This window comes from Carcharodon carcharias (genome assembly GCF_017639515.1).
Source record: "Carcharodon carcharias isolate sCarCar2 chromosome 37 unlocalized genomic scaffold, sCarCar2.pri SUPER_37_unloc_2, whole genome shotgun sequence".
NCBI lineage: Eukaryota > Metazoa > Chordata > Chondrichthyes > Lamniformes > Lamnidae > Carcharodon > Carcharodon carcharias.
In genome coordinates this window covers 2,790,729-2,803,622 of record NW_024470767.1, presented here as the reverse complement: position 1 = coordinate 2,803,622, position 12,894 = coordinate 2,790,729, and the positions used below count along the sequence as shown (strand labels likewise).

Below are 12,894 nucleotides of genomic sequence, written 5' to 3'. Positions count from 1 at the left end.
GGTCTGGGGGTTGAGGCAGTGCGTAGCGAGGGGTCTGGGGGTTGGGGCGTAGCGAGCGGTCTGGGGGTTGGGGCAGGTTGTAGCGAGGGGTCTGGGGGTTGAGGCAGGGTGTAGCGAGGGGTCTGGGGGTTGGGGCAGGGTGTAGCGAGCGGTCTGGGGGTTGAGGCAGTGCGTAGCGAGCGGTCTGGGGGTTGAGGCAGTGCGTAGCGAGGGGTCTGGGGGTTGGGGCAGGGTGTAGCGAGCGGTCTGGGGGGTTGGGTCGTAGCGAGCGGTCTGGGGGTTGAGGCAGTGCGTAGCGAGGGGTCTGGGGGTTGGGGCAGGGTGTAGCGAGCGGTCTGGGGGTTGAGGCAGTGCGTAGCGAGCGGTCTGGGGGTTGGGGCAGTGCGTAGCGAGGGGTCTGGGGGTTGGGGCAGGTTGTAGCGAGCGGTCAGGGGGTTGGGGCAGGGTGTAGCGAGCGGTCTGGGGGTTGAGGCAGTGCGTAGCGAGGGGTCTGGGGGTTGGGGCAGGGCGTAGCGAGCGGTCTGGGGGTTGGGGCAGTGCGTAGCGAGGGGTCTGGGGGTTGGGGCAGGGTGTATCGAGCGGTCTGGGGGTTGGGGCAGGGTGTATCGAGCGGTCTGGGGGTTGGGGCAGGGCGTAGCGAGCGGTCTGGGTAGGCGCAGTGCGTAGCGAGGGGTCTGGGGGTTGGGGCAGTGCGTAGCGAGGGGTCTGGGGGTTGGGGCAGGGTGTAGCGAGGGGTCTGGGGGTTGGGGCGTAGCGAGGGGTCTGGGGGTTGGGGCAGGGTGTAGCGAGCGGTCTGGGGGTTGGGGCAGTGCGTAGCGAGGGGTCTGGGGGTTGGGGCAGTGCGTAGCGAGGGGTCTGGGGGTTGGGGCAGTGCGTAGCGAGGGGTCTGGGGGTTGGGGCAGTGCGTAGCGAGGGGTCTGGGGGTTGGGGCAGGGTGTAGCGAGCGGTCTGGGGGGTTGGGGCGTAGCGAGCGGTCTGGGGGTTGGGGCAGTGCGTAGCGAGGGGTCTGGGGGTTGGGGCAGTGCGTAGCGAGGGGTCTGGGGGTTGGGGCAGGGTCTAGCGAGGGGTCTGGGGGTTGGGGCAGGTTGTAGCGAGGGGTCTGGGGGTTGGGGCAGTGCGTAGTGAGGGGTCTGGGGATTGGGGCGTAGCGAGGGGTCTGGGGGTTGGGGCGTAGCGAGCGGTCTGGGGGTTGGGGCAGGTTGTAGCGAGCGGTCTGGGGGTTGGGGCAGTGCGTAGCGAGCGGTTTGGGGGGTTGGGGCATAGCGAGGGGTCTGGGGGTGGGGGCAGTGCGTAGCGAGGGGTCTGGGGGTTGGGGCAGGTTGTAGCGAGCGGTCTGGGGGTTGGGGCAGTGCGTAGCGAGCAGTCTGGGGGTTGGGGCAGGTTGTAGCGAGAGGTCTGGGGGTTGGGGCAGTGCGTAGCGAGGGGTCTGGGGGTTGGGGCAGGGTGTAGCGAGCGGTCTGGGGGTTGAGGCAGTGCGTAGCGAGGGGTCTGGGGGTTGGGGCAGGGTGTAGCGAGCGGTCTGGGGGGTTGGGGCGTAGCGAGCGGTCTGGGGGTTGAGGCAGTGCGTAGCGAGGGGTCTGGGGGTTGGGGCAGGGTGTAGCGAGCGGTCTGGGGGTTGAGGCAGTGCGTAGCGAGCGGTCTGGGGGTTGGGGCAGTGCGTAGCGAGCGGTCTGGGGGTTGGGGCGTAGCGAGGGGTCTGGGGGTTGAGGCAGTGTGTAGCGAGCGGTCTGGGGGTTGGGGCAGTGCGTAGCGAGCGGTCTGGGGGTTGGGGCGTAGCGAGCGGTCTGGGGGTTGAGGCAGTGCGTAGCGAGCGGTCTGGGGGTTGGGGCAGTGCGTAGCGAGCGGTCTGGGGGTTGGGGCGTAGCGAGGGGTCTGGGGGTTGAGGCAGTGCGTAGCGAGGGGTCTGGGTTTTGGGGCAGGGTGTATCGAGCGGTCTGGGGGTTGGGGCAGGGTGTATCGAGCGGTCTGGGGGTTGGGGCAGGGCGTAGCGAGCAGTCTGGGTAGGCGCAGTGCGTAGCGAGGGGTCTGGGGGTTGGGGCAGTGCGTAGCGAGGGGTCTGGGGGTTGGGGCAGGTTGTAGCGAGGGGTCTGGGGGTTGGGGCAGTGCGTAGCGAGGGGTCTGGGGGTTGGGGCAGTGCGTAGCGAGGGGTCTGGGGGTTGGGGCAGGGTGTAGCGAGCGGTCTGGGGGGTTGGGGCATAGCGAGCGGTATGGGGGTTGGGGCAGTGCGTAGCGAGGGGTCTGGGGGTTGGGGCAGTGCGTAGCGAGGGGTCTGGGGGTTGGGGCAGGGTGTAGCAAGGGGTCTGGGGGTTGGGGCAGGTTGTAGCGAGGGGTCTGGGGGTTGGGGCAGTGCGTAGCGAGGGGTCTGGGGGTTGGGGCGTAGCGAGGGGTCTGGGGGTTGGGGCGTAGCGAGCGGTCTGGGGGTTGGGGCAGGTTGTAGCGAGCGGTCTGGGGGTTGGGGCAGGTTGTAGCGAGCGGTCTGGGGGTTGGGGCAGGTTGTAGCGAGCGGTCTGGGGGTTGGGGCAGTGCGTAGCGAGCGGTCTGGGGGGTTGGGGCGTAGCGAGCGGTCTGGGGTTTGGGGCAGTGCGTAGCGAGGGGTCTGGGGGTTGGGGCAGGTTGTAGCGAGCGGTCTGGGGGTTGGGGCCGTGCGTAGCGAGCGGTCTGGGGGTTGGGGCAGGTTGTAGCGAGGGGTCTGGGGGTTGGGGCAGTGCGTAGGGAGGGGTCTGGGGGTTGGGGCAGTGCGTAGCGAGGGGTCTGGGGGTTGGGGCAGTGCGTAGCGAGCGGTCTGGGGGTTGGGGCAGTGCGTAGCGAGCGGTCTGGGGGTTGGGGCAGGGTGTATCGAGCGGTCTGGGGGTTGGGGCAGTGCGTAGCGAGGGGTCTGGGGGTTGGGGTGTAGCGAGCGGTCTGGGGGTTGGGGCAGGGTGTATCGAGCGGTCTGGGGGTTGGGGCAGTGCGTAGCGAGGGGTCTGGGGGTTGGGGCGTAGCGAGGGGTCTGGGGGTTGGGGCGTAGCGAGGGGTCTGGGGGTTGGGGCAGTGTGTAGCGAGGGGTCTGGGGGTTGGGGCAGTGCGTAGCGAGCGGTCTGGGGGTTGGGGCAGTGCGTAGCGAGCGGTCTGGGGGTTGGGGCAGGGTGTATCGAGCGGTCTGGGGGTTGAGGCAGGGTGTATCGAGCGGTCTGGGGGTTGAGGCAGGGTGTATCGAGCGGTCTGGGGGTTGAGGCAGTGCGTAGCAAGGGGTCTGGGTAGGCGCAGTGCGTAGCGAGGGGTCTGGGGGTTGGGGCGTAGCGAGAGGTCTGGGGGTTAGGGCAGTGCGTAGCGAGGGGTCTGGGGGTTGGGGCGTAGCGAGCGGTCTGGGGGTTGGGGCGTAGCGAGCGGTCTGGGGGTTGAGGCAGTGCGTAGCGAGGGGTCTGGGGGTTGGGGCAGTGCGTAGCGAGCGGTCTGGGGGTTGGGGCAGTGCGTAGCGAGGGGTCTGGGGGTTGGGGCAGTGCGTAGCGAGGGGTCTGGGGGTTGGGGCAGTGCGTAGCGAGGGGTCTGGGGGTTGGGGCAGTGCGTAGCGAGCGGTCTGGGGGTTGGGGCAGTGCGTAGCGAGGGGTCTGGGGGTTGGGGCAGTGCGTAGCGAGGGGTCTGGGGGTTGAGGCAGGCGTAGCGAGGGGTCTGGGGGTTGGGGCAGTGCGTAGCGAGGGGTCTGGGGGTTGAGGCAGGGTGTAGCGAGGGGTCTAGGGGTTGGGGCGTAGCGAGCGGTCTGGGGGTTGGGGCAGTGCGTAGCGAGAGGTCTGGGGGTTGGGGCAGTGCGTAGCGAGCGGTCTGGGGGTTGGGGCAGGGTGTAGCGAGGGGTCTGGGGGTTGAGGCAGGGTGTAGCGAGGGGTCTGGGGGTTGGGGCGTAGCGAGGGGTCTGGGGGTTGGGGCGTAGCGAGGGGTCTGGGGGTTGGGGCGTAGCGAGGGGTCTGGGGGTTGGGGCAGGGTGTAGCGAGGGGTCTGGGGGTTGGTGCAGGGTGTAGCGAGCGGTCTGGGGGTTGGGGCGTAGCGAGGGGTCTGGGGGTTGGGGCAGGGTGTAGCGAGGGGTCTGGGGGTTGGGGCGTAGCGAGGGGTCTGGGGGTTGGGGCAGTGCGTAGCGAGGGGTCTGGGGGTTGGGGCAGTGCGTAGCGAGGGGTCTGGGGGTTGGGGCAGGGTGTAGCGAGGGGTCTGGGGGTTGGGGCAGTGCGTAGCGAGCGGTCTGGGGGTTGGGGCAGTGCGTAGCCAGCGGTCTGGTGAGGTGGGGGGAGCGAGCGGTCTGGTGGGGTCAGGAATTCAGTGTGACTGTGAGCGAGTTGGGGTTCAGGGAGTGGATCTGCTTTGCTCTCCTGTGCTCTGCAGCAGTGATTCTCGACCATTAGAGGGCCCAGTGAGCTATCATCTACTTTACTGTACCATGGCTTATTTATATTAATTTTCTTAGCCATTGTCCCTCCTTTCCTGAAGGCAGCAGTTTGACTGGGATTCAGCGGCTGGGTGCCCAGGGGAGTCCATTCTGAACGTGGCCTTCTCGATTCACAGACCCCTGTGTGCAGCAGCTGTAGCAATCATGGCTATACCTAAAGTAACACAAGTCTTCTGCTCGATGCTGGCAGGTCGCTGGGTCACCCCCAGCGGCCTTCCCACCCCTCCATTGCTGAAGTGCTGGCAGGAAGGAATTACTGGAGTAATTTGCCCTGGCTTGAGTGGTGGTCAGTCTTTGCAGCTCCCATGGATTCAGGCAGCGAGGGAGAGGCCAGATTGAGAGTGTCTGTACATTTATTTCTGTTTAGAAGTGCATTTTACTTCATTGGCCCTGGGAAAGAGAGGGAAAAGCCATCCAGTCACTGCTGCTGCAACACATGTGTCTGGATAAAAACAAAAAAACTGCGGATGCTGGAAATCCAAAACAAAAAATTACCTGGAAAAACTCAGCAGGTCTGGCAGCATCGGCGGAGAAGAAAAGAGTTGACGTTTCGAGTCCTCATGACCCTTCGACAGAACTTGAGTTCGAGTCCAGGAAAGAGTTGAAATATAAGCTGGTTTAAGGTGTGTGTGTGTGGGGGGCAGAGAGATAGAGAGACAGAGAGGTGGAGGGGGGGGGGTGGTGGTTGTAGGGACAAACAAGCAGTAAGTGTCTGGATGTTGGCTTGGGATATGGTGGGGCTGAGGTTTCAAGTCTCTGACCTTTCCTCAGAACACAGGTCACTGACCTGAAACATTCACCCTGTTTCTCTCTTTACGAAAGCTGCCACACCTGCTGAAGATATCCAGCATTTTCCCTTTTTATTTAAGATTTCTAGCATCCAGAGTATTTTGCTTTTATATGGTTGGACTGCTGTTAGGTCAAGTAACTTGCAGACACAGTCGTGGATTTGGAGGGGACATTATGAATTGTCATTTTGAGAAATGTAATTTTTCTTTCTCCCTTTTTCATTTTAAGCTTGATGATCCATTAGCATCTTTTCCTGCCTTCAAAAAATATGACAGAAATGGGTAAGAGATTGTGTCATTTCTTGTACTTCCCTCACGTTAGGCTGATAACCTTCCACACCTGTCACATCTTGCTTATCTCTCCCTTACCCAGCCTGTGTTACCACCAGGCAGTAGCTCATTTGTTGAATAGATCAAACTGCGGTGCAGGCACAGGTCTCCCCAGTGATGGCTCCACTGATTCTGTTTGTACAATATTATTCCTGAATCACTAACAATTTAGAGCCCAGGTCTGCCCCAGGCCTCAACTCCTCTCGTGCAAGCTCCTCATAGCCCTCAACTCCCCGATATTTCAAAAATCTATCTACCTCCTCTTTAAATACTTAGTGATCTTGCCTCCACGACTCTGAGGTAGAGAATTCCAGACATTCGCTACACTCTGAGAGAAGAAATTCCTTCGCATCTCAGTTTTAAATGAGTGTCCCCTTATTCTGTAACTATGTTCCCTAGTTTGAGATTTCTCCGCTAGTGGAAGCATCTTCTCAACATCCACCCTGTCAAGCCCCCTCAGAATCTTGTAGGTTTCAATAAGATCACCCCTCATTCTTCTAATCTCTAATGAATAAAGGCCTAACCTGTTTAGCCATGCTTGATATCCCAGGAATCAGCCTAGTGAATGTCTTTCAAACTGCCTCCATTGCCAGTAAATCCTTTCTTAAATACAGGAACCAAAGCTGTACACTGTACTCCAGTTGCGGCCTCACCAACACCCTGTACAGTAGTATCAAGACTTCCCTATTTTTAATCACCAACCCCCTAGCAATACAGGCCAAAATTCTATTTGTCTTATTAATTACTTGCTGCACCTACATGCTAACTTTTTGTGCACAAGAACACCCAGATCCCTCTGTGCTGCACTTTTTTGGAGTCTCTCTCCATTTAAATAATAGTCTGCCTTTTGATTCTTCCTACCAAAGTGCATGACCTCACTTTCCTATATTAAACCCCATCTGCCAAGTTTTTGTCCACTTACTCAGCCTATCTATATCCCCTTGCAGATTCCTTATGTCCTCATCACAACATGTCCTCATCATAACACGCCCTCCCACCTATTTTTGTATCGTCAGAAATTTGGATACATTACACTCTGCCCCCTCCTCCAAGTCATTAATATAGATAGTAAATAATAGAGGCCCTAGAACTGATCCTTGTGGCACTCCACTAGTTACGTCTTTCCAACCTGAAAAAGACCCATTAATCCCAACTCTCTGTCTTCTGTGTGTTAACAATCCTGAATCCATGCTAATACATTACCCCCAATACCGTGAGCTCCTATCTTGTGCAATTACCTTTTATGTGGCACCTTATCAATTTCCTTCTGGAAATCCAGATACACTCCATCCACCGGTTCCCTTTTATCAACTCTGCTTGTTAAATCCTCAAAGAGCTCTGGCAAATTTGTCAAACATGATTTCCCTTTCGCAAAACCATGTTGACTCTGTTTAATTGTGTTAAGCTTTTCTAAACGTCCTGCTATTTCTTCCTTAATGGACTCTAACATTTTCTCAACCACAGATGTTAGGCTGACTGGCCTATAGTTTCCTGCTTGTTGTCTCCCTCCCTTCTTGAACAGGGGCGTCACATTAGCAGTTTTCCAATCCGCGGGACCCTCCCGAAATCCAGAGAGTTCTGGAATATTTCGACCGATTCCTTCACTATCACTGCATCGAGTCCTTCTTTTTGACTGGGATAAATTTTTGCTGAGCTTTATGAAATACCTGCGTAAATGTCTGCCACTGCTCATCCACTGACCTTCCCTTTAGTCTATTTTCTCAGCCTGCTTTAGACAACTCTTTCTTCATACCTCTGTAATTGCCCTTATTTAAGTTGAGGACACTGGTTTGAGACCGGAGTTGCTCACCCTCAAACTGAATTTGAAATTCTATTATGTTGTGATCGCTGCCCCTTAGAGGATCATTAACTACGAGATCTCTTATTAATCCTACCTCATTACGCATTACTAGATCAAAAATAGCCTGTTCTTGGGTAGGTTCTGCAAAGAAACAATCCCTGATGCACTCTACAAATTTGTCTTCCGTGTTACCCCTGCCAATCTGATTTGTCCAGTCGATATGCAGATTAAAATCACCCATGACAATTGCAGCACCCTTCTTACACACCTCCATTATTTCCTGATTTATACTTTGTCCTACAGTGAGGCAACTCTACAGGGGCCTATAGACAACTCCCATCTGTGACTTCTTTCCCTTGGTGTTCCTTATTTCCACCCCAAACTGATTCCACATCACTACTCACCACCGCACTGATACCTTCCTTTATTAACAATGCTACCACACTTTTTCCTTTTTGTCAATTTTTCTGGAACATCGAATACCCTTGAAGATTGAGTTCCCAGTCTTAGTCACCCTGCAACCACGTCTCCATAATATCTATCAAGTCATATTCATTTATTTCTATTTGAGCTGTCAACTTATCTATCTTGTTACAAATGTTGTATGCATTCAGATAAAGAGCTTTAAGCTTTGACTTCTTACCATTATTACTCATTCTGGTTCTGATTTCTGCTGCACTCTTCCGCTTCTATTTTCTGCCCCTTCCTGTCACACTTTGATTATCGTTCACCTTGTCACTACCCTGCACCTCTGCGCGCTCATTTCGTTTTGATTTTTTAAACTTCCCTTCAATTGAACCCTCTCTCTTCATCCGCCACACCCCCCGCCCCCCCCCCCCCCCCCCCCCCCCCCCCCAACCACCACCAAACTAAATAGTTTAAAGTTCTAGAAATCTATCTATCTGTTTCCTTGTTAAATATATTCAGTGACTTTACCTCCACAGCTTCTGTGGTAGAGAATTCCACAGGTTCACCACCCTCTGAGTGAAGAAGTTTCTCCTCATCTCAGTCCTAAATGGCCTACCCCATATCCTGAGACTGTGACCCCTTGTTCTAGATTCTAGACCCGCCAGCCAGAGGAAAGATCATCCCTGCATCCAGTCTGTCCGGTCCTGTCAGAATTTTATATGTTTTAATGAGATCTCCTCTCATTCTTCTAAACTCCAGTGAATACAGGCCTAGTCGGCCCAATCTCTTTCTATACGACAATCCTGCCATCCCAGGAATCAGTCTGGTGAACCTTTGCTGCACTTCCTTTGTGGCAAGTATATCCTTTCTTAGGTAAGGAGACCAAAACTGCATTCAATACTCCAGGTGTGATCTCACCAAGGCCCTGTACAGCTACAGTAAGACATCCTTGCCTCTGTACTCAAGTCCTCTCACAGTGAAGACCAACATACTATTTGCTGCCTTAACTGCTTGCTGCATCTGCATGCTTGCTTTCAGTGATTGGTGTACAAGGACAGCCAGGTCCCTTTGTACATCAACATTTCCCAATCTATCACCATTTAAATAATACTCTGCCATTCTGTTTTTCCTACCGAAGTGAATAATTTCATACTTATCTACATTACACTGCATCTGCGGTGTATTTGCCCACTCACTTAACTTGTCCAAATCGCCTTGAAGCCTCTTAACATCCTCTTCACCACTGACACTCCCACCAAGTTTCCTGTCATCAACAAACTTGGAAATATTACATTCAGTTCCCTCAACCAAATCATTGACATATATCGTGAATAGCTGGGGCCCAAGCATTGATCCTTGCAGTACCCCACTAGTCACTGCCTGTCACTCCAAAAAAGACCCATTTGTTCCCAATCTCTGTTTCCTGTCTGCTAACCAATTCTCAATCCATGTAAAAAGATTACCCCCAATCTAATGTGCTTTAATTTTACACACAAACCTCTTATGTGGGACTGTACCAAAAGCTTTCTGAAAATCCAAATACACCCATCCACTGGTTCTCCCTTATCTATTCTGCTAGTTACGTCCTCAAAAAAACTCCAGTAGGCTTGTCAAACATTAATTACCTTTCATAATCCGTGTTGACTTTGTGTAATCCCGCTGATCTTTTCTAAATGCTCTGTTATCGCATCCTTTATAATAGGCTCTACCATTTTCCCTCCTAGTGATGTTAGGCTAACCAGCCTGTAATTCCCTGTTTTCTTCCTCCTTTTTTAAGTAGTGGGGTTACATCTGCCAGGACTGTTCCAGAATCTATAGAATTTTAGAAGGTGACAACCAATGCATCCACTATTTCCATGGCCACCTCCGTTAGTACCCTGGGATGTAGATTATCAGGCCCTGGAGATTTAGCAGATTTCAGTCCCATTAATTTCTCCAGCACGTTTTTTTTAGTAATACTAATTTCCTATACTCCTTCTTACTCACTGGACCCTTGGTGCCCTAGCATTTCTGGGAAGTTATTTGTGTTGTATCCTGTGTTTAATTGCTCTGCCATTTCTTTGTTCTCTATTATAAATTCTCCTGTTTGAGACTATAAGGGACGGACATTTGTCTTCACTAATCTTTTTTCTTTTTACATACTGGTAGAAGTTTTTACAGTCCACTTTTATGTTCCTTGCAGGTTTACTCTCATACTCTATATTTCCCCTCTTAATCAATCTCTTGGTCCATCTATGCTGAATTCTCAACTGCTCCAAATCTTCAGGCTGAAGATGCAACAAGCAATTAGGAAAGCTGATGATATATTGTCCTTAATTGCAAGGGGATTTAAATACAGGTGTAAAGAGGTCTTGCAATAATACAGAACCTTGATGATACTTCACCTGGAGTATTCTGTACCGTTTCGGTCCCTTTGCCTAAGGAAGGATATACTTGCCATAGGGAGAGGGCAGCAGAGGTTCATTTCTTTATTCATTCACAGGATGTGGGCGTCGCTGGCTGGGCCAGCATTTATTGCCCATCCCTAGTTGCCCTTGAGAAGGTGGTGGTGAGCTGCCTTCTTGAACTGTTGCATCCCATGTGATGTAGGTACACCCACAGTGCTGTTAGGTGGGGGAGTTCCAGGATTTTGACCCAGCGATAGCGAAGCAATAGCGATATATTTCCAAGTCAGAATGGTGAGTGACTTGGAGGGGAACTTCTAGGTGGTGGTGTTCCCATCTATCTTCTGCCCTTGTCCTTCTAGATGGTAATGGTCATGGGTGTGGAAGGTGCTGTCTAAGGATCCTTGGTGAATTCCTGCAGTGCATCTTGTAGATGGTAGACACTGCTGCTACTGTGTGTCAGTGCTGGAATGAGTGTTTAAGGATGTGGTACCAATCAAGCGGCTGCTTTGTCCTGAATGGTGTCAAGTTTCTTGAGTGTCTTGGGAACTGCACTCATCCAGACAAGTGGGGAGTATTCCACCACACTCCTGACTTGTGCCTTGTAGATGGTGGACAGGCTTTGGGGAGTCAGGAGGTGAGTTACTCACCACAGGATTCCCAGCCTCTGACCTGCTCTTGTAGCTACAGTATTTATATGGCTAGTCCAGTTCAGTTTCTAGTCAATGGTAACCCCCAGGATCTTGATAGTAGAGGATTCAGTGATGGTAATGCCATTGAACGTTAAGTGGCGATGGTTGGATTCTCTCCTGTTGGAGGTGGTCATTGCTTGACACTTGTTTGGCGTGAATGTTACTTGCCACTTGTCAGCCCAAACCCGGATATTGTCCAGGTCTTGCTGCATTTGGACGTGAACTGCTTCAGTATCTGAGCAGTCGCGAATGGTGTTGAACATTGTGCAATCATCAGCGAACATCCCCACTTCTGACCTTTAAAGGAAGGAAGGACATGGATGAAGCAGCTGAAAATGGTTGGGCCGAGGACACTACCCTAAGGAATTCCTGCAGTGATGTCCTGGAGCTGAGATGACTGACCTCCAACAACCACAACCATCTTCCTAGGTATGACTCCAACCAGTGGAGAGTTTTCCCCCTCATTCCCATTGACTCCAGTTTTGCTGGGGCTCCTTGATGCCACACTCTGTCAAATACAGCCTTGATGTCAAGGGCAGTCACTCTCACCTCGCATCGTGAGTTCAGGTCTTTTGTCCATGTTTGAACCAAGGCTCAATGAGGTCAGAAGCTGAGTGGACCTGGCAGAACCCAAACTGGGTGTCAGTGAGCAGGTTATGCTAAGCAAGTGCCGCTTGATAACACTATTGATAACCCCTTCCATTATTTTACTGATGATGGAGAGTAGACTGATGGGGCGGTAATTGGCCGGGTTGGATTGTCCTGCTTTTTGTGTACAGGGCATACCTGGGCAATTTTCCACATAGCGGGTGGATGCCAGTGTTGTAGCTGTACTGGAACAGCTTGGCTAGGGGTGCGGCAAGTTCTGGAGCACAAGCCTTCAGTACTGTTGCCAGGATATCATCAGGACTTATAGCCTTTGCAGTATCCAGTGCCTTTAGCCATTTCTTGATATCACGTGGAGTGAATCGAATTGGCTGAAGACAGGCATCGGTGATGCTGGGGACCTCCGGAGGAGGCTGAGATGGATCATCCACTCAGCACTTCTGGCTGAAGATTGTAGCAAATGTTTCAGCCTTATCTTTTTGCACTGATGTGCTGGGCTCCTCCATCATTGAGGATGGGGATATTTGTGGAGCCTCCTCCAGTGAGTTGTTTAATTGTCCACCATTCCTTTTTTGGTAGCAATTTGATACAACTGAGCGGCTTGCCAGGCCATCTCAGAGGGCACTTGAGAGTCAACCAAGGATAGCAGATTTCCTTCCCTAAAGGACTTTACAACAATTGACAATGGTTTCATGGTTAACTTAAATAAGGTTTACTTGCAGGTTGAGTCGGTAGTTAGGAAGGCAAATGCAATGTTGGCATTTATTTTGAGAATGCTAGAATATAAAAGCAGTGATGTGCTGCTGAGGCTTTACAAGGCTCTGGTCAGACCACATTTAGAATATTGTGAGCAATTTTGGGCCCCGTATCTCAGGAAAGATGTTCTGGCCCTGGAGAGGGTCCAGGGGAGGTTCACGAGAATGATCCCAGGAATGAAAGGCTTAACATATGAGGAATGTTTGAGGACTCTGGGTCTATACTCGATGGAGTTTAGAAGGATGAGGGGGGGATCTGATTGAAACTTACAGAATACTGAAAGGCCTGGATAGAGTGGACATGGGGAAGATGTTTCTATTAGTAGGGAAGACCTTTCAGAACAGAGATGAGGAGAAACTTCTTTAGCCAGAGAGTGGTGAATCTATGGAATTCATTGCCACAGAAGGCTGTGGAGGCCAGATCACTGAGTGTATTTAAGTCCGAGATAGATAGGTTCTTGATTGGTAAGGAGATCAAAGGTTACAGGGAGAAGGTGGGAGAATGGGGTTGAGAAATTTATCAGCCATGATTGAATGGCGGAGCAGACTCCACGGGCCAAATGGCCTAATTTCTATTCCTATGTCTTACGGTCATCATTAGACTTTTAATTCCAGATTTTTATTGAATTCAAATCCCACCATCTGCCATGGTGGGATTCGAACCCGAGTCCCCAGAGCATTACCCTGGGTCTCTGGATTACTAGTTCAGCGACAATACC

The 12,894-nt window shown here is 52.9% G+C and overlaps 1 protein-coding gene across 3 annotated transcripts in view; it reads left to right on the top strand.

The window, feature by feature from the left end:
* The window catches only part of naa40 (N-alpha-acetyltransferase 40, NatD catalytic subunit), a 106,438-nt gene that overhangs the window by 13,526 nt on the left and 80,018 nt on the right, over positions 1 to 12,894 (top strand). For all 3 annotated transcript variants that reach the window (XR_005942280.1, XR_005942279.1, XM_041182013.1), the window contains exon 3: positions 5,429 to 5,481. Coding sequence is in view for 1 of the 3 variants with exons in the window: in XM_041182013.1 (XP_041037947.1) it covers positions 5,429 to 5,481 (53 nt within the window). In the remaining 2 variants the exon portion in view is untranslated. The remainder of the gene's footprint in view (positions 1 to 5,428; positions 5,482 to 12,894) is intronic.